The sequence below is a fragment of the Sardina pilchardus genome, chromosome 13 (genome assembly GCF_963854185.1).
Source record: "Sardina pilchardus chromosome 13, fSarPil1.1, whole genome shotgun sequence".
Lineage (NCBI taxonomy): Eukaryota > Metazoa > Chordata > Actinopteri > Clupeiformes > Clupeidae > Sardina > Sardina pilchardus.
The window spans coordinates 4,922,501-4,942,500 of record NC_085006.1 but is presented as its reverse complement, the minus strand read 5'-3'; the positions used below and the strand labels follow the sequence as shown (position 1 = coordinate 4,942,500).

Below are 20,000 nucleotides of genomic sequence, written 5' to 3'. Positions count from 1 at the left end.
TGAGTAGGTAAAAGAGTGACATATAGACACACACATCAGCTTCTGAACAAGTCTCACCTTGCTGACTGCCTGGAGAGCTTTCTTACAGGCCTCATACTGCTCTGTGTTTTTAGGGGTCTTGTGGCAGATAGTCTAAAGGAAGAGAGAATGTATTCATGTGAAACACATACAGTCAGAACAGGACACGCCAACTTGATCCCCAGACAGTTGTATGGAGATGACTTGGACACAACAACAACCGCCTCAGTGCTGCAATCCCTCGGTTTGATGTGTCTTCACTCACGAACAGGAAGAGCATGTCTCTCTCACGCTTCTGAGATCAGACTCCCCCCCACCCCCCCTTCCCACTCTCCTCTCTCTTCCTCCCTTCCCTCTCTCGCTCACTCTCCATCCCCTCCGCATGTCACAGGAGAGTAGTGGTGGAGCGGGTGGTGGTGGGGGGAGGACGAGTGGAGCTCAACTTTCTCAGGGTCCATGTGACAGCCAGACGGGCTGCACTGCTCTAAGCTGTAAACTCTGCTGACAGGCTCAGGGAGGAGAGGAGAGGAGAGGAGAGGGAAGGAGAGGAGAGGAGAGGAGAGGAGAGGAGAGGAGAGGAGAGGAGAGGAGAGGAGAGGAGAGGAGAGGAGAGGAGAGGAGAGGAGAGGAGAGGAGAGGAGAGGAGAGGAGAGGAGAGGAGAGGAGAGGAGAGGAGAGGAGAGGAGAGGAGAGGAGAGGAGAGGAGAGGAGAGGAGAGGAGAGGAGAGGAGAGGAGAGGAGAGGAGAGGAGAGGAGAGGAGAGGAGAGGAGAGGAGAGGAGGAGAGGAGAGGAGAGGAGAGGAGAGGAGAGGAGGAGAGCAGAGGGAAGGAGAGCAGAGGGAAGGAGAGAGGCGGCATTAAAACACCTCTAAAAGCCTGGCTTCCTCTCCGCTGACAGCCTCCATTCCAGGCATAAGGCTCTCCAGAGGGACGAGATGAAACACAGACGCTACACGAGCAAGAGCCGAGGAGCGGGAAGCTCCGGCACATTAAGAGAGTGTGCTCTTAGAACACAATAAGAGAGTGTGCTCTTAGAACACAACAACGAGGAGCGGGAAGCTCTGATACAATAAGAGAGTGTGCTCTTAGAACACAACAACAACAACCCACCAGAGTGACCAATGGAAACACCATAAAAACTGCACAAAGACAAACCAGCAGTACACAAACAGTGTCCAAACATGGGCAATACTACAGGGTGGAATAAATAGCAATTCTTGTTTTGCCCTTGCTTAAAAAAGAAGAAGAAGAGAGAGAGACTGTGTGTGAGAGAGAGAGAGAGAGAGAGAGAGAGAGAGAGAGAAAGAGAGAGGCTTCATTGATGCATTACATAAGAGTTCAAGCCCTCTGTTAACCTGATAAGCCCAGTGTGCCTCCCTGTTTGTGTGTGTGTGTGTGTGTGTGTGTGTGTGTGTGTGTGTGTGTGTGTGTGTGTGCATGTGTGGGGCCTCAGGGAGGTGTCCTGAGGACAGATTAAAGACCCAGGGGGCTCACCGCCGTGATGTGAGGAGGAGAGGGCTGCTGACAATCTCATGGCAAGAGGGGGACAGTCTGGAGGAGAGTGTGTAGGAGCAGTACAGGAGAAAGGAGTTGGCTGAGTATGGCTGAGCGTGGCCGCATGGAGTAAGGGGGCATGTATGAAGGACAGGTAAGGCAAGGGGAGTGTAGTGTGGAGAGACTGGTGCACTAATCTAGGCTATTAGAGTGCTATAGGAAAGATGTGGAAGAGGAGGTGGTGGGAGATGGGGCCGGCCTGAGGTAGGAGAAGTGAGGGTGGGGTGGGGGGGGGCAGGGCAGGGGTCACTCACGTCCATGAGCAGAGGCAGGCGGGTCACACGCTGCATGGGCAGGATCAGGAAGGAGATCATGGGGAGGTTCCTGCAGTCGGGGTGCGCCTCGATCCGGGTCAGCGCCTCCTTAAAGGCCGGACTCTTCATCCTATCATGAGACACAGCAGCGTTACAAACAAGATGACCGAACACCAGACATCATGTTCATGGTACAAATCTCACTATAAATACTCACACAAGCCTCTGAAGGGTCCTTTGCTGGTACACTTCGTTGGAGCAGTATGTTATGTAGGGGTCAAAGTTCGACTGGGCGTGCCTCTCGAAAATGTCACTGATATCATCAATAACTATATTCTGCTGGTGTCGGTCTTCCAGCTCCTTAAAGAACCTGACAAAAGACAGACACAGAGAGAATGCGTGGGTTTGCATGTCAGAGATGCCATACATTACATTAGGCTGAGTCAGGAGGGACGCATAGAGAGACTCACGCATTACCTCACCCACACACACACACACACACACACACACGCACACACACACAAAATCACCTACAGACCAGCAAAACAAAAGCTGGAAGTGCTCGAACATCATCTTCCGCATCTCACACGAGCTTCAGAGGAAAGGATATCCCTGAAAGGCCCTGAAATAGCGATGACAGGAGCAGCACACACACACTTCCCCTGCAGGACGCACACACACACACACACACACACACACACACACACACGGACAGACGAGGGGACTTTACGGCCCTGGCCGGGCCAGGAGCTTCCTCACTCCCGCGGGACAAACAGGAAGGAAGGAGATGCAGCTCTAGTCCGGCCCATCTGTGAAGGTGACCCCCCATCCAATGACCTGACGTCCTCCACCCTCTCCCCTCTCTCTCCCCTCTCTCTCCCCGCCTCTCCCCTCCTCTCCCCTGCATCACAGCACAGGCCATTCCGTCCCTGACTCACAGCCTATTCCTGGAGCTTATGTCACCGGGTCACTTTGGTGATGAGGACCGGGACTCCAAAGCTCTGCTGGTGTGTGTGTGTGTGTGTGTGTGTGTGCGCGATCTCTCCCTCCACTTGGACTCAACAGTTTACAGGAGGTCACAAAAAACCAGCAGCATCAGCAGACAGAGAAAAGCAGCTCAAAACCTCCTGACAAAACAAACGTGCAAAACGGGTAAACAAACCTTGTGAGCCGCCCCTAATGGCATATCAAGCTGACACCTAGCAGAGCAGGTAGCAGCACGATGGCTGCAGAGTCATGCACGCACATAGCACAGAGGGCATCGCTCTGTCTCCCACTGACACTAAGAGAGCCTCTGGGCACAGCGCCAGGAAGCTCAGATGACTACGGCTTTAGTTTGTCCTGCTGAGAATGGACACTTGTGACCCACTCCCACAGTCTCCAGGCATACACACATACACACACACACACATACACACACACACACACACACACACACATACACACACACACACACACACACGGCTATACGATTTACGATTTGCAACCAGACGGAAATAGGACCAAGGACGTAGTCAGGACAGCATAATGTGTGTGCCTGAGTGTGAGAGCCACAAAAAAAACGAGGGCAGCATGTAAGGCATGTCATTAGAACATCTTCATCTCGCGTTTCGGCTCCAGTGGCGTGCGTCTGTGCGTCTAGAGGGAGGGGATCTAAAAGGACTGCCGCCTCGCTCCATGACCAAATGACATAATGGTCAAGCGTCACTGTGGTATGACGCAAGTAGCTCAGCCATGACGAGCGTTAAGATCTTAATTGTCTTTCACTGCAGCAACTCAGTCATGCTCTCCATGACAAATTTATAGCAGGAGTGGACAGAACTGTGAGTCAATGCGTGTGTGTCTGGGCACGTACTGTATGTGTGTACATCCATGTGTATAATATGTGTGTGTCTGTGTGTGTGTGTGTGTGTGTGTGTTTTGGCCACACATGTGCGTGACCAGTTTGTGTGTGTGTGTGTGTGTGTGTGTGTGTGTGTGTGTATGACTGCATGATTGTGTGAGAGAGAGAGACAGAGAGAGAGAAAAAAACAGAGAGCGCGAGTGAGTGCTGAGCTCTGAGGACAAACTCCCTGCCTCCCGGGAGGATAATAATCATGTTCCGCGATGCTTTTTTTGGCGCAAGAGTAAACCATGTTGAAATATTTTGGTGAGGAGGGGAGCTCAGAGAGAGCAGCCACTACATCAGCAGAGGAGAGTCTGAGGTGGGAGGCACAGCACACAAGTCTGCCTCGCCGCGCGCGTCAAGTCCAGCTGAGGCCGGCTCCCGCTCAGCCCTCCGAGCCCCCGTCCACTGCTACCAGCCCCAGAGCCGCACCCCAGCAGGCCCTCTCACCGGGAGCGTCCCTGATTGGCTGCTGCTGGAAGGTTCACAAGAGGATGTGGGGTGGAGGGGGGAGTTCCACAGAAAACCACAAGACGCTTCTCAAAAATGACAGTAAAGCATGCTGCCAAACCAGTGCCACCAGTTCTATCTGGCTCTCGCTACAGACCTGATGGCTTTGCTGGGGAGGTTCAAGAGGAAAACATTAACTTAAGAGTTGGCTCAAAACATTGGATCATGGTACATCTTTAACCTGTTACTCTTGTAATTTGGGTCAGGTTTACAGACAAACACACACACACACATATACACTAGAGTGTTGTATGGTGTGAGGGGCAACTCAAGAGTGCCATTGTTGATGAAGATAAAACACTGCCATTCAGAGGGACTGATGCCGTAAGTAAAAGTAAAAGTGTGTATAAATATACACACGCTTAAGTCATCACAGTGACTCTGTGCGTCATAACTAACCAGTCCTTTGGTTCACTATTCAGAATATGGCCTTCTACACCCAAGCCATGTGTATAATGCCATAATTATTTTTAACAACAACGCGACAACTCTGTGAAGTCAAAAGAAAACTACGCTGATTGACAGTGAAATGAGGTAGAAATATGTGTGCCTATTTGTTACTGCTGTTCATCCAGTCCACCCTGTTCCACCCTGGGACCGGGCGAGGTGTGTTTGCCTAATGAGAACTCCGCCTCAATCGCTAATACAATTAGAGGAATTTTACTTCAGGCAACTTTGCTTCAAGACATACTATGCTTTGAGCCTGTAAACAGCTTTCTTTCACAGAAATGAAAGCCAATACCAATATCTCAGGTAGAAACTCAATGGGTAAGTAGAGCGTGGTCAAACACAACATTCCTTTTCCAAATAGGCTATGAGCTTGCACTGGTTTTTGCAATGCCAAAGTGCCAATCTAAGTAAACAGCTGTGTTAAATGCCAAACTCATATGCCCTACTTAATTTAATACTACACAACCCTAAGATCAATTCTCCACCCAATCTCAAATGTTTGTAGAGTGCAAAGGTGTGTGTGTGTACCTACTGCAGCTCTGTAGCAAACATGCGACTGAGGGCCACAGCAACTTCAGTCAGACTCTTTACCCAATGACCTATAGGGCTTCAAAACACTGGTCTCTGTTAGACAGAGCTGGGATGAACTTAACACCTTAACCCACTCACTGTGTGCATGTGTGAATGTGTGAGTGTGTGTGTGTGTGCGTGTGTGTGTGTGTGTGTGTGTGTTTCAGAGACTGAAAACAGAATGATTTTATTATGCCCAACAGCCTGAAAGCTTAAATCAAAGCACATTAGATATCAAGGCTAATTGTTAAAAACATTGAGTTCAGGCGCGGGGTGAGATTTGAGAGTAAACAAGAAGGCCTATATAATATTAGATCTTAGAAAGTGTCTGATAGCCTAACGTCAGGCACAGAAAATGTCCTTGCTTTAAGCCCTGTAATAGCCTAAGCTATGTGTGGTCACACATGACAGGCCTACAGATATGTTCCTAATGTCTCCTATGATAGCCTATGCTATTTCACTAATTTAGGCTACATACTTGGAAAAGGCAAAGATAGTGTTGGATATGAAATCAACTGGTAGTTCTAGCCTATTATACAGAGGAGACACTGATTCATCAAATCTGACTATATTCATCCTATAAGGGGTCTGGGGAACATTGTGTAGGCAGGTGATTTTCCAAGCCTTCGGACTTATGGAACAAGCCTATAGAACAATATTCAAACAAAGGTTCATCGGAACGACAAATACCTCAAATTCAAAATAACGTTTTCACTCTGGAACAAGCAGGTTTTGTTCCCGTTTTCGGTTACGTTCATCCAAAAGTTGTCTTCGTTTCCTGTTTTAGTTTTCGTTCTTTGAACCCTTTCTAATCCCTGGTGTGTATCCTACTGTGTGTATCCAGCTCCAGCTCATGACAGAGTTGCATAAGAGTGTGAGTGTGTGTGTCACTGGCCTGAGCAATGAGCTAGCATATTGAGCACATGCCCAGCGCACTAGCTATTAGCCCCGCTCCGGACACAACGCTGCCTGTTAGCAGAGAGCCAGCTGCACAGACAGGCTCCTTACACAACACGCTCTGCAGCGCCACAGCATGAGGGACAACAGTGTCTCCTGTGCTGCAGGGACAAGACATGTGGCACATGGGACGACATCAAGGACACACAAGCCATCAAAACGACATGCACACAAGCACAAAGGCCTACGCACACACACGCACGCACACACGCACATGCACACACACACACACACACACACACACACACACACACACACACACACACACACACGTACGCGCACACAGACACACACACACACACACACTCACCCACACTTACACACACACACACACACGCACACACACACACACACACACACACACACACACACACACACACACACACACACACACACACACACACGTACGCACACACACACACACACACACACAGCTGGCCGTCTGGTACTGTAAGCTAACCTATTATGAGACAGAAGCGGATGTGAACATGGTGTTCCTATAAACAGACAGCAGTGTCTGTGTAACTGTGTGTGTCTGTGTCTGCGCGAGCCAGAGAGATAGAGACACACAGACACTGAGAGAGACAAAGGATGTCTTGGAAGGACCCTTCCCACAGTTTCCACACAGTGATATGAGGAGGAGCACAGCATAGAGCTTCATGTCTGCATTCCAGCAGCGAAGGAGCCTTTGTCATCACCAAGGACTAGTGGTGTACAGTAATAATGCATGACATTTGTGAAGGATCCACGAGGACACAGCACATACAACAAGGACATGCAGGGACACATCTCCTATCTGTGCATGTGTGCTGCCACACAAAAAGACCATTCACAGCACATGATCCGCTACAGTCTTACGCAACGGACCAAAAAAGGTGACAAACAAGTTTTGATCTTGTGGTTGTCTAGGAAACGCAGCTGTAGGACAGTGTGTCCATTGCGTACGAAGAGCCCCAACGAGAGCACACTGAGGATCGGATGTCCCCACTGGAGCTGATGTCCACACTGGAGCTGGCACAGTGACAGTCCTGTGTCAGTAAATGGTGAGTATGCTACACAGCCATGCGCACGCTATCTGACCCAGACAGGAATTGCACAACCAATTCACTTGTAAGAGACCGTTAACGTCCCAGTTGCAAAATGTTAAACCATCCTAATCAGGAATTCCTTCCAGATCCGGTACCCCAGTCCTGCTCCTCTCGCCCACAACCTGGCCGGTCAGTCCAGACGGTGCGTAAAAGCCTGGCTCTGGCACATACCAATGAGCCAAACTCCCACACAGACACGTTTATCATAAGTGTGTGTGTGTGTGTGTGGGCGTGAGTGTTTACAACCACATATTTGACTTTTACACATATTCTATCCCTTTGTTCAGTAGCTGTTGGAACAGATTCAAAATTAGTAAAATTACATTAGTGTTACACGGCCCCTCCAAATAAACGAATAAAACTATGCAAGTACAAACATGTCTTGGAATCTACAGTGCAAGTCACACAGTATGATTCTGTAAATTCCAAGTCAGTGATGCAAGTGACTGATAACGAGGACTTCCTGTTTCCAAAACTGATCAGAGCTCCAGTAAGCGCCAGTGCTCCAGTAACAGTAATCTAACTGTTGCAACTGTTGAGTTATTACTGTAAACATACTTGTCTTGTTACGAGTCCTCCTGCCCAACCACAGGTACAGTAGGCAAATGGGTCGCACAAGTCAGGACAAAATCCTCTAGAACGACACATGCCAACCAAACCAGTAATGGGGCACGGAGACCTGCCCCAAATGACTCAGTCTATAGTGCGCACCCCATGAATGCAAAAACAAACAAACTCAGCCACACATACACTCACACACACACACACACACACACACACACACACACACACACACACACACACACATACACCTTCTCTCTCTCTCGCTCTCACTGTCTCACACCCACTTTTCCCCTTTCTGTTTTTCTCTCTCTCACACACAGCAGAAGAACAACAACAACATCAACAACTCTTAATTACACTCCTCCAGACCTCCTGACATTCTCTGGCGCTGTTCCCCAGTCCCCCCAGGTGGTGAACAAAATTGCCTGTCGCTGCACAAGACGGCACTAAGGCACCAGGCTAAGGCTGGCAAAGCGCGACTCTGTCTGAGGGGCTTCAGTTAAACCCACAAAATCCACCTCGGGTGGATCCCCCGGACCGTGGAGAGCAGTAGGCAGAGAGAGAGAGAGAGAGAGAGAGAGAGAGAGAGAGAGAGAGAGAGCTGCATAACAAGAGCTCAGGATCAGAGTGCTGCTCACTTTTTACTGGCCTCACACACGTCCACGATGTTGGAGAAGAGGTGGTGGCTCTCCGTCTTGGTCATGATCTCGCCGAGCTCGGTGGAGTTCTTAAACAAGCGGATGAGGATCTCCAGACTGTGCAGGTAGCTGTGCTCGGAGGAGATGACTTCAAAGATGGCCTGGAGAGAGAGAAAATGAAAGACATTAGCATGAGAAAGGATAGATAAATAGATAGATAGATACTTTATTGATCCCCAAGGGGAAATTCAAGGGCTCCAATGTTATACTGTATGTGGTTAGGAAATGCCACAGGCCCTTGACATGAAACAGACTGCTGTTCAGCGGTTCATCTGGAGGTGGATGTTAATTAACTTGCCGAACATATCTGTGTTTTACTGGAAGCGCTCTCAAATGGACTGTTTTTTTTTCCAATGCCCAGAATTCACTACAATAACAATGTGCCTTGTATATCTGTAGGAGTGAACTGGTAGAAGAGTCAGAACCAGCCCTGATTCCATCTGTTTTGAAACACAAGCTCGTGGCCTGACTTTGGCTCCTTTTCCTGTGCTTATCTTGTTTGTTTATATCTTTAATGAGTTTACATGAAGCTGAAACTCCGACACAAACAATATACACATTTCAAAACTGTGGTCAAAACCCTCATTCTTCTTCCTTCCTCCATCTCTCTCTCACTCTCCCTCTCTCTCTCACTCTCTCTCTCTCTCTGCCTGGCTTCTCTCTCTGGGTGGATGGGGGTGGTCATACCTCCTGCCTCTTTCGTTCCTCTGCGCTCAACTTCTCAGCGGCTCCACTCTTCTTCACCTTGAACACAGACAGAGAAGAAGACACACACACACACAGACACACTTTGTGATTAGGTTACAGTGCATTAGGCTTCAAACAGTCCCAAACAGTCCCATCCTCACCACTTTAGGCCTCCTCTATTTGAGTCTAAGTCCGAGCCGCAGGCTGCTGCTCCGGGCCCGTATAAGTGCTGCAGTGTTTAGGTGCGACCTGACAAAGACAACCCGCCTGTGTGGCTCCGCTGGAACAAAGAGGCGTTTCTCAGAGCAGGCCGCCGTGGCACTCAGACAGAGACTCTCCGCTGCGCTGGCCAGCTCACGGTGGGGGCAGGGTGCACCACAAGGACATATGGTCTCGGCACCCATCCCAAAAACATTTTTGTTGTATTCAGTTCATGAAACCTTCTCATATCAAATACAAAAAGTCCAGGTTATGGAACATTGTCAAAATTGGAATTATTTGAACATAGGTCAAGGTCAATGGCCAAAAACTGTGCCTTTGCCAGTTTTACTGAACTTTCATAGTACAGGGAATATGTGAAAAATAGGTCCAATTCTTTCATAAAGGCATGAAACTTGCTGAACTCGCCTGTGATACATGTATTTAACATACATATCTTAAATACAAAATAGTATCATATCATTTGTATTTGATTAGGTTGAAGAAAATTGCTTCCTATTTTGTCTCAAAATACTCTATAGGTATTTTTGTAGTTTCAAAATATTGGCAAATCAGATGACACCATACAACTGTAATACAATGAGTGCGCCTCTAACTGCTGCTTAGTGATTACACCCACTCACACAAAACTCAAGTTTCTTCAGAATTTTAACCTTCAGCTTCTTGAGAACTTTAACCATCAGTTCCTTGAATCAGCAGAATACATAGAAACTGTTATGTGGTTCCCCAATATGGAGCTTTTTCTGAACTAGTGGTAGCCTGTGTGTGTGTGTGTGTGTGTGTGTGTGTGTGTGTCTGTGCGTGCATGACAACAGTGCAGTGATTACATGTCTGGTGAGGGTGTGTAGACGCAGTGAGAGCCGATCAGGTTACTTCTATGCATTGGTGGCTACCCTAGGCACATTCTGTTAATTCTTAACCAGGTCAGACAAACAAGTCCATAAAGGCAGGGTTGCATTTGGGCCTTTCAAAAGAAACCTGTGGTCTTTGTACTTTTTTCCCCCAGTTCACACAGGCAATCGGCTTCGACCCAGGATTAGATTGAACACAATATTCCAGGGGAAATGAGTGCAGAGAGGTTGCTGTAGCAGGGTCCGATGATAGGATAGACTATATAACTTTATTACATGGCTGAAAGAAAGATCCATTCACATGAATGGGCCTCCCTAATGTTTGGAAGTCTGTTAAAACTACATAATGACAGCTGTGAAGTATATAATGACCACCACTGTCAATGGCAACAGGTTTTGTGCTTTTGATTCACATTTGGCACATCATTCTGCAAGTAGTCTGTTCACTTATGGAATTATATTGAAAGTGAAAGTCAGCAAGTAAGACGTTTCCATGTGACACCTGAAACTGTCGAGTTCTATTTGTGTGAAACTATTTGTTTTCTCAGCGGAAACCATGAAACGGTAACAAAAACATTTTATAAGACCCATTGTGTGAAGTTTCTTCTCGTTTTGCCAAGTAGCTGCCACCAGTCAATATTGGAAAATAATTCCAGCCAGGGCGACCAGCTTGCCTCGCCCTGAAAATGGTTCAAATTGTATTAATCATCAGCTGATTAATTTGCCTATGACTCAACATACATCCAGTCTTACATTCTAGAAAGATCATCCATGTACAAATTACAAAGAGCAGGTGACAATATTCCACCTTGATTAACCCCATTGGTAACTGGCAAAGGAGTCGATATTGTTTTGCCCCATCTTGCTTGCATAGTTGATGGGAGCACCAATAATGCAAGATAGATATTAAGTAGGGGGGACTCCTCTCTCTTGTCATTTTAGAAACCGTTTACTGTGATTAACCTGGTCAAAGGCTTTTTATGGATCTCTCTAAAATGTTTTCTCCACTGCTCAGCAATATTTGCACTTCATCTAATGACGGAGCTGTTAAAGGCTAGCCTACTGAGATATTCATTTCATTTTGGTAGCATGCATAGGGAGTGTAAAAATGTAACATAATAAATACATTTTTCTCATGTACAACTTGAATTGTTATGGCCCAGTCCAGCTCAAACCAAATCACATTGATCACTAGGTCATATGTCCTATGCCACAGGATGGCCACCCCTCTAGGTATTCTGCCACACACTACTCCCATATTTAGGATCTGTTGTGGACTCCCCTGCGCCATAGAAGTTGCTATGCACTGAGTTAAGTTTATCTAGATCTTGTTTGGGTAGCAGAGTCTTTTGTATACATAAAATGTCAGCACTCTCTAGGAGCTTGGCAATAACAATGCGTCGCGCTTTGTCCTCAGCCCCCAGTCCAAGGCGTAAACCACGGAAGTTATGTGACACAACTCTCATGATCCAATCATAGTCCAGCCTTCACAGCAGCAGTTGCTTCAGCCTCAGACACACTATCATTCCTTTTTGCAGTTCAAATATTCTGATCCAAAGTTTTGCCCGCTTCATAGAAACACTGCACAAAGATTCCCTCTGGCCACAGCTGTAGCTCATACATTTAGCCCACCCCATTGTATTCTGCAGTTACTTTGAAGGAGTTATACCATCTTTGAGCACTGTCTTTTGGCATGTTACATCAAAATGTAGTTTAATGTCTTTCAAGTAACTATTCAATGTATCCGAATTTACTTCAGGAAACGTATTTACTTTTTTTTGCTCTTTGTGCGCAATAGAGCATTGACTAGTGTTGGGGCGGAGCTCAAACAAAACTTTCTTGGAGCTCTCAATTCACTCTGACCCGAAGTGGTTCTTGGTCAACAAAACAATGTCACATTTTAACCACGAGAGGGTTAACAGAGCAGCCACATCTTTACCTGCAGCCTCCGCCTCCATCATGTTTGTGTATCCTCCTCCCGTGCATCTCACACCTGGAGCCAGAACCACTGCCTCACATCCCTGCTCCATGGCCGTCCACTCAGTACAAATATATTTGTTCAAACCAGCAAAATAAATAAGCAATCTCTCTCTTCACCCATCTCTCCTGCTACTCCTCTCTTTCCTTCTTTCTCTTCTCTTTCTATCTCTCTTCATCTCTCTCTCTCTGTGTGTATTTTGGTGTCTATCGCTCTTTCTGTGCAGTCTACTTGAATTGATGTTTTATTCTGTCAAGAATTCCCCTGAAGTCCTGAACAAACCCAAAGTGCAAATAAAAGGAACCAGGGTGGCAAGAAGAGTCGGGAGGGCTTGTAAACATCATTAGTGCCTTGGCAACCCATGTCTAGCCAACCTGAACTTCAACCTACACCTGCAGATTGCCGAAGGCACTTCTGCAGGTGTGGCTCACACAAGTCCCAGAGAGAGAGAGAGAGCAGAGCAAAGCCACACAGGCCCACAGCTTCATGACCAGGAAAGTCAATGAGTTCTGAGAAACAGAACAGAACAGAAAGGAAAACTAGAATTCTGCTCCTGCACACGCCATGAAACAACACCAGCAACAACGTGACATGGTTGAGTTGGAGTGGTGACTGATAAACATCTTCAACTTTCAGTGTGAAGCTCACATGACACCCATCCATCTTAAACAAAATAACATGCTGCGCAGGGCGCCGTGGCCAAGTCCAGTGAACAAATATTGCCATTCCGTGTCTAATCTCTCATATCAACTCTGGACATATCTGAACAATCAGCATGAATGTTTGCCTCAAGACCTAATCTGACCCCACCAGCCAAATCCACCCACTGGTGAGAGGAAATATCATTGAAAATGCTGATGTTAAATACCACAAAATGTAGCTTCTCATTCCAAGATACAGATCACCAAGGCTCCTGGTGTTGGTTTTGAGCCACATTTTGATTTAGAACATGTCCAAGTAACTTGGAAAAATGTGCACATGAGAAGGTGCACAGGTGTTTAGAAAGAATTTATGGACACATTATTCACTTAACAGAAAGCCTGAAGTCAGAATCAGATCAGTAGTGTAACTTAGTATTGTTATTGCTTTCAGGACCAAAAACTCTTTATCAAAATTCCCTCCAGCTCTGGGTCCTCTGAGACCCCAGGTGTGCACACCTGTCACTGCTCAGAGCTCTGTTCCCTGGGCTGACCAACTCCTGACCACCCCTCCTGCCAAAATATACAATTTACAGACACTGGAGACCACAGCTCAGAAATCTCAAAAATGTTCCTTGATTTGGTCCTCAGCTCCCCACCCTTCTGCACCGTGCTGCTGTCCACACAGGATCTCTGCTCTCTTTCCCTTCCACCATCCCGTTGGTTTCAAGCTCTTTCTTTCACTCTCTATTTACCATACGCATGTTCCTCTCAGTTACTCGAAGTAATTACATTTGAGTTTCACTCCCACTTTCTTTTCTTTCACCCTCTTGTTCTCTTTGTCCCCATTTCAGTATTTAGCTCTCCTTTGTCTTGCCCTTTCCGTCTGTCTCTTTCTCTGTGCAAGTGTACCTCCTGCTCGGCCTGACTGGCTTCCAGAACATTCCTTAAGCCTTGGCAGGCACCCCTAAACTGCTCCAGATACAAGTAAATAAAAACAAAAGGGAGCGCAGCAGTTAAGTGGAAAATGGCATTACGAGACTCCCGCCATTCCAGCCTCCAACTCCGTTACATAATACTGTAATAGGAGTCAGCATAGCTTATCCATTAACATTTCTTTCCCTTTTTTTTTCTTTCTGAAGCGAAGAGTTCTGCTCTGGATCTAATGCTGTGCTATGTGAATTCCCCATCATCCATGGGTATTTAGCTTGGTCCCCTAGCTCCATTACTCTCTCTTACTGCCCAGTATGACAGCCTGGCAGACAGTGACGAGAGGCTGGGGCACAGTGCCCTATTCCACCACACCAACCCGATTACCCCACATAGGCTCAGCGTTCTTGGTGCCGCACACCTTTTCGTTTGTGTTACTGCATTTAAAAGTCCAGTGAAAAGATGCACATGGTGAGGGCAGAAGCATCACCAACACAGTGAGTGTGCCTGAGTGTTTGTGTTTCGGACTCACCACGCTGAGCTGACTCCAGGACGTGCGGATGGGCTTGTACTGGACCACGATGCGGTCATCAGGCTTGGGCTCCCTGGACTCTGCATCCTCATCGGAGTCGTTGTGCAGGGCTTTCTCCTGGTAGTTCTGGTACAGGACCTCATCCTCTGAAACAGGCCAGTTACATAAGCAGATTAGCACCACAGAGACCACCACAGGAAGTCATACACACTTCTGTCCAACGCCCAAATTAAAACACAAGGACCAAGGTAGCTATTATTTCATTCACTTTAACATAACTTTTATACTCACAATATATTACATTACATTACATTTGTCTGACGCTTTTTATATCTATACTATTTATATTTTTGAAAGAAAGCATGTATTAGATTTCTACGTCACTGATCCAATATAAATGAACAATTAATGAACACAATGACGATAAACTCTATTACAACATACATTCCAGAATGTGTCAGAGTTCCCTTGACATTAGTCAGAAGGTGAGCAACTCAAACGCTAAAACCAGCTGAAGGAATGAGCGCAGACCCTTGGCATGCTTAAGAATGTGTCTACCTGAGGATCAAAGCATTCCTCAGCTCCTGTGACAAATGGCCCACAAGGCCACAGGACGTTTGTGTCATCCGAGCGTTTCCCTTTTTAGAGCCAGTGTCCCAGAGTTAAGCATGTGCCGTGCTTACCTTCACTGTCAAACGTCCGCTGGGACGGAATTCCTTTTTTCTTGTCGGGAGTCTGGACTGGACTCTGGAACAAAAGACAAATGCATGATTAGTCCATCTGAGTTTAGATTTGTGTATATTACTGGAGATTTAACTTTCCATATTGGAAAAAATATGTCATATTTATCATAAGTTCATGACGTGAAGTATGATTCCTATATGCTTTTAGAGAACTTTTCCATGCGGGTTCCCTCTCTCCCTCCTCACATAAATTGGGATCTAGGTCACTTTGTCCACAAACACAGTGTGTGTGTTTTCTCATGTGGCTGCAACATTCTAAAGGGCTGGCTAAAGTAGTCGTCTGGAGCACACACCTGCCAACAACCTCTCACCTGCCTGACCTTGCACACAGCCTTCTCTCCCTGTCTGACCGTGACATTTTGACATGTCCAAGTTAAGCCTGCAAGTTGGGAAGTGCTCGAGGCACACAAGAAAAGCAAGGACTCTTCAGACCTCAAATAGCAAAGCCACTCCTAAGGGCCATGAGAGTTCAATGGCCCAAGACCAAAGAAAAACACACAAACCAAAGTGCAAGCATGCCAAGCTTAAAATGAAGCATGTGATGCGTATGATCAGATTATTGTTTAATCAGACTATAACAAAAGGACACTGCATATATGTCCTCACCTGCTTAATGCATCTTAATTATGAAATCCAAAAACTCAATATTTATGTGATCTTTCTATTCAATGACTGAAACTGACGAGTGATCTACACACCTTGACTTTCCCAGGGCTGGACGGGTTTTCACGATCCTCGGCCACTCCCCTGAGCACTGGCTGTGACAGGCGTTTGGTCTTCAGGTCTGTGGGGGATGTTGCCTCCATCTCCACCCCACTCACCACGGCCCGCCTGTAGGACGTGGAGCGCAGGCCTCTCCTGAGCAGCCCAGGGCTGTCCTCCGCCTCCGCCTCCTGCTCCATGCTCGTGGCGAAGAAGGAGCCGGTCTCCACCAGGCTGCGCGCCCGCAGCGCCCGCTTGCCAGGGTCCAGGAGCCCTCCGGGGCCCTTGGTGTGGGCGCCAGAGTGTCCGGTTTTCAGGGGGCGAGTGTCTGACACCAGACCCTGGGGGATGAGCTGCTGGGTGCCCATCTTCAGCGCGGCGAGACTCTGGGTGCTCAGGACCACCGAGGGGGACACCTTCCCATCGGAGCCCGGGGAGGACTTGGGGGCCTGGCGTGGAAGCGTTCCACCAATGGACCCTCCATCGTCTGGTGACGGGGTGCGGGGCGTGGGCGGGTCGGAGAGGGTGCTCGGGGTGGAGGACAGCGACATGATGCTGGAGGACGAGCTGCGGGAGGAGGCGCGGAGAGAGGGGGACGAGGCCCCGCTGTCCTGCCGAGAGCACTGAGGCGCGACGCTCAGGCTGTGGGGCGGCGTGCCGTACGCCGTCCGCATGTGGTCTGGAGAGGACGCAGAACTGCCAAACACTATCTGGTCTCTCTGCGATGTGACAGTGTGTGGGCTAGAGAGGTTCTTGTTGTCCAGGTTCTTGTTGTCAGCCCTAGAAGGCTTGCCATCCACACACACAGAGGCCCCATTTGCCATTCTGGTTGTACCAGCTGTGTGGTTGGCCTTGCTCTCTGCACATTGCTTATTGTCCTCTCGTCTCTTAGAAAGGGATAATCTCCCGTTGGATCCAATGCTGATGCTTCTTACTACCCGTGTCTTCCGACTTGGTTTGTTCAAGATATGTTTCAGGACCATGGTGCTTCCAGCTGGCGTTGCAACTATCTTTTCTGCGGGCTGCGTCAGAGTAAACGCACATTTATCCTCCACGGGGAAATCCGTCGTATGGACCCCGTCGATCTGGTAACTCAGAGGTCTAGGTTTAAGTTTCAAGTCTCTAGAACCAGGCTTGGCGGGGCGTCTTTTCCAAAGCGGAGTGATATTGTTGTTTGATAAATCCACTTCGTTTCCGTAGTCCATCTTGAGTGGCATTCAGTTGTCACTTGAAAGCGACGGTCGACACAAAAAGTCACAGAGCAAACATCGAAGTGGCTCAGTGAGTTACAATGACTTCAGCCTAAACCAAGGAGAGGACAGACGTTGCATGAAACTGAAGTAGGACAACGACTGAGGTGCTCTGCAACTTTCTCTGGTTACATATTAACGATAAGACAGAGTTGAGTCACAGGTTTCCTTTCATGTCACAGAGGGAAGACAACAAAACAAGACTGTCATTCTCTGTACCAGCCAGTTTGAGAAATTTGACTCTCAGTTTGCCTCTCCTGATTGTACAGTTAGAAACATTACTGGAATATTGAATATATAGTCTATCCCACAGATGGCATATGTTGGGAAAAAATCAAGTGAGAATCTCCTGAGATCTCACACGGGCTGCTACAACATCCTGAAAACAACAAATGGAAAGACTTACCTAATATACACGATCAACGTTGAAATCCCAACATCATTGTTGTTTATGTTGCACATAAGTATGAATGAACCTGCTGAGGTGGGATACTTCCAAACTTCAGGACACTTTGAACCCGTTCAACAACTCAGCAGTGTCCGGGACACATAACCATCCCGCGAGTAGCCAAAGCGCAAACTGAAGTCAACCTCGGCAGGCAGGCAAGCAGTCAGGCAGGACTTTTCCAAGTTCAAGTGACGTAACAGGCGCTGTATTTTGGAGGCTCCTGAAGTGTTGGCAAGCATTATGGTCTATTAACTCGTAATGCCAATATGGATTGGTCTATTATGTAAATGCACCTTCTTAATTAGCGATATCAGAACTTTACGCAATATCAGAGTACTTGCGTGCTATAGCCAAAGTTTGGAGATCGAAGAGGTCATTTTTAAACTTTTCCTGAGGTAGTTTCTAAGTTCTAGTTTTAGAAACTTGAGTATGACGATTGCTCCATCTAGTGGTAGAAAACATTCTTGGAGGAGAGAATTTGACAGTGGGATCGTTGGATAAATAATGCAATGGAAAATGTGACTCTGCGGATAGAAATTACGCCATCCATATCCATATCCATATATTCGTGACGTCTTTGACATTTGTCAAAAACCCGCATCATCAGGTTTTTGTGCAAATATATATCTTTGTAATACAGACTATATATGATGACATCATATGACTATGCAGCGTACATAGATAAGTTGGGTTGACTATGTCTACCGCAGCCGAAAACTTTACGGTGTAGCCTAGGAACAACATAGCCAAATGGTGCCAGCAACAAAATAAATTGATTTTACAAAGCAACGTGTTAACAACCTTGTTCACCGCGAGATGGAGACATTACGCAAGTCTTAAACGCGTCCACAGGTGCGCTATAAGGTGCCTCTCATGCAGCGTTTATACGTCCTCCCTCGCTCCTCGGGCCTCGATCCTCACTGATCTACATAAAGAATGATGGGGCGGCAACAATGGGATAGTCTATCCCTTCTTCTATCTTTCTTTATGTAGATCAGTGTGAGGATCGAGGCCCGAGGACTTGTGGCCCTATATATATGGGGGGGTGAAGCTGTCCTTCACAAAATATATACTGTATATTCTGGTTTCTATTTACCATTTTAGAACCCAAACATCTCTTTGTAGCCTTTTTATACATCTGAGTGCTGCAGAGTGAAGTGTGCCCTTCAGAGCTTGGGCGCATGCCTTGTGGGGAGGCAGACTCCACACTCCCACACAGTATTGTCTCTGGGAGCGCTGTAAAGAGTCTATATGCTTGGGGCAGCATGTTTGAAGAGCTCTCCTCCAAACGCTCCCCACATACTCACAGATATGGTTGCAGAGTCCTGCAGGCGCACAAGACAGCACAAATGCAAATGCAAAGGGAAAACAAAACAGCACTTTTCTCACCAATGATGGAGAACGATTTAGAGGGATCAATGACTGTAGTGATTTCTTCTCCGGAATATTCTATGAGTAACTGCTCTGTTGGGTCTCCAAATGTAGCAGTCTATGTGTATAAGTGTTTGTTCTTCCATTTCACTGGTTACATTGCAAGCCACCATCCTCCAACACAATGGACAGTGTTCTGAATGTGTGGTGTCAGTGTGTAATTTGTGTCTCAGATGCTAATCATTTAATAAGCCATATGAAAAGCTTGCCTTAGTTGGGATATATGTCAGTTTATCATCATGAAGCTGGTTATTTTATGTCCTTTAATGTTACAGGCCTATTCTCCAACAGTTTCATGTGTCCTTTTGGTGAACTCTCATTCTAAACCAAATGAGGAGAGGGAACAACATCATCACATTGTCACCATGCTGAAATATTGTCTCCCTTTGAGCACTTTCCACGGACCCACTCTTCTCCCATAATTGCACAAAGTGCATTTGCCAGCCAAAGTGATGTTATTTTCAGCCAAAGTGCTGCTAGCTGTGTGACTTGAGATATTAGCTAGAAAAGTTTGAATGCATCTCCACGGTATTCTCATCACTCAGGAGCCTCATTCCAGCCACTCTTGTCCTCTCATGCTGTCTCAAGTACAGCCAGCCCCCACCATGGCCCACCCCAGCCTCTGCTGTTGTTATAGAAACAAGCTCTCTTATGACAAAAAGTGTGTTGTAAAAAAAGTGTATTTGGTTACACTTCAGATGTACTGACGACTGGAAAAGGCTCAAGTTTCTCAAAAGGGAATGTGTGTGTGTGTGTGTGTGTGTGTGTGTGTGTGTGTGTGTGTGTGTGTGTGTGTGTGTGTGACTACAGATATTATATAGATATGACTCCCATGGAGCGAGTTAGGTGTTAGAGGCTCCATATTGAGTTCATTATATTGTCAGCAGCTCTGTGAGTGCTTCGTTTATTGGCTCTTTTCTTAGTGCATGTCCTCTTATCTAATATCATATACTGTAGCTTCTTCATCTTATACACACTGCTCCTCTCTGACACGCCAGAGACATCTGCCATGTTTTCCATCATGTACTTACAACTATTGTTTG

At 47.0% G+C, this 20,000-nt stretch overlaps 1 protein-coding gene across 1 annotated transcript in view; it reads right to left on the bottom strand.

Moving 5' to 3' along the window:
• LOC134099071 (rho guanine nucleotide exchange factor 26-like) overlaps positions 1-17,658 on the bottom strand; it is a 31,255-nt gene extending 13,597 nt beyond the window's left edge. Inside the window, exons 1-9 of the mRNA XM_062551773.1 lie at positions 17,485-17,658; positions 15,825-17,130; positions 15,067-15,130; positions 14,384-14,529; positions 9,236-9,292; positions 8,489-8,649; positions 2,044-2,196; positions 1,827-1,956; positions 58-132 (exon numbers count right to left, since the gene is read on the bottom strand). Of these exons, the coding sequence (XP_062407757.1) occupies positions 58-132; positions 1,827-1,956; positions 2,044-2,196; positions 8,489-8,649; positions 9,236-9,292; positions 14,384-14,529; positions 15,067-15,130; positions 15,825-17,045 (2,007 nt within the window). The 5' untranslated portion in view covers positions 17,046-17,130; positions 17,485-17,658. The remainder of the gene's footprint in view (positions 1-57; positions 133-1,826; positions 1,957-2,043; positions 2,197-8,488; positions 8,650-9,235; positions 9,293-14,383; positions 14,530-15,066; positions 15,131-15,824; positions 17,131-17,484) is intronic.
• Positions 17,659-20,000: the final 2,342 nt, after the last annotated feature.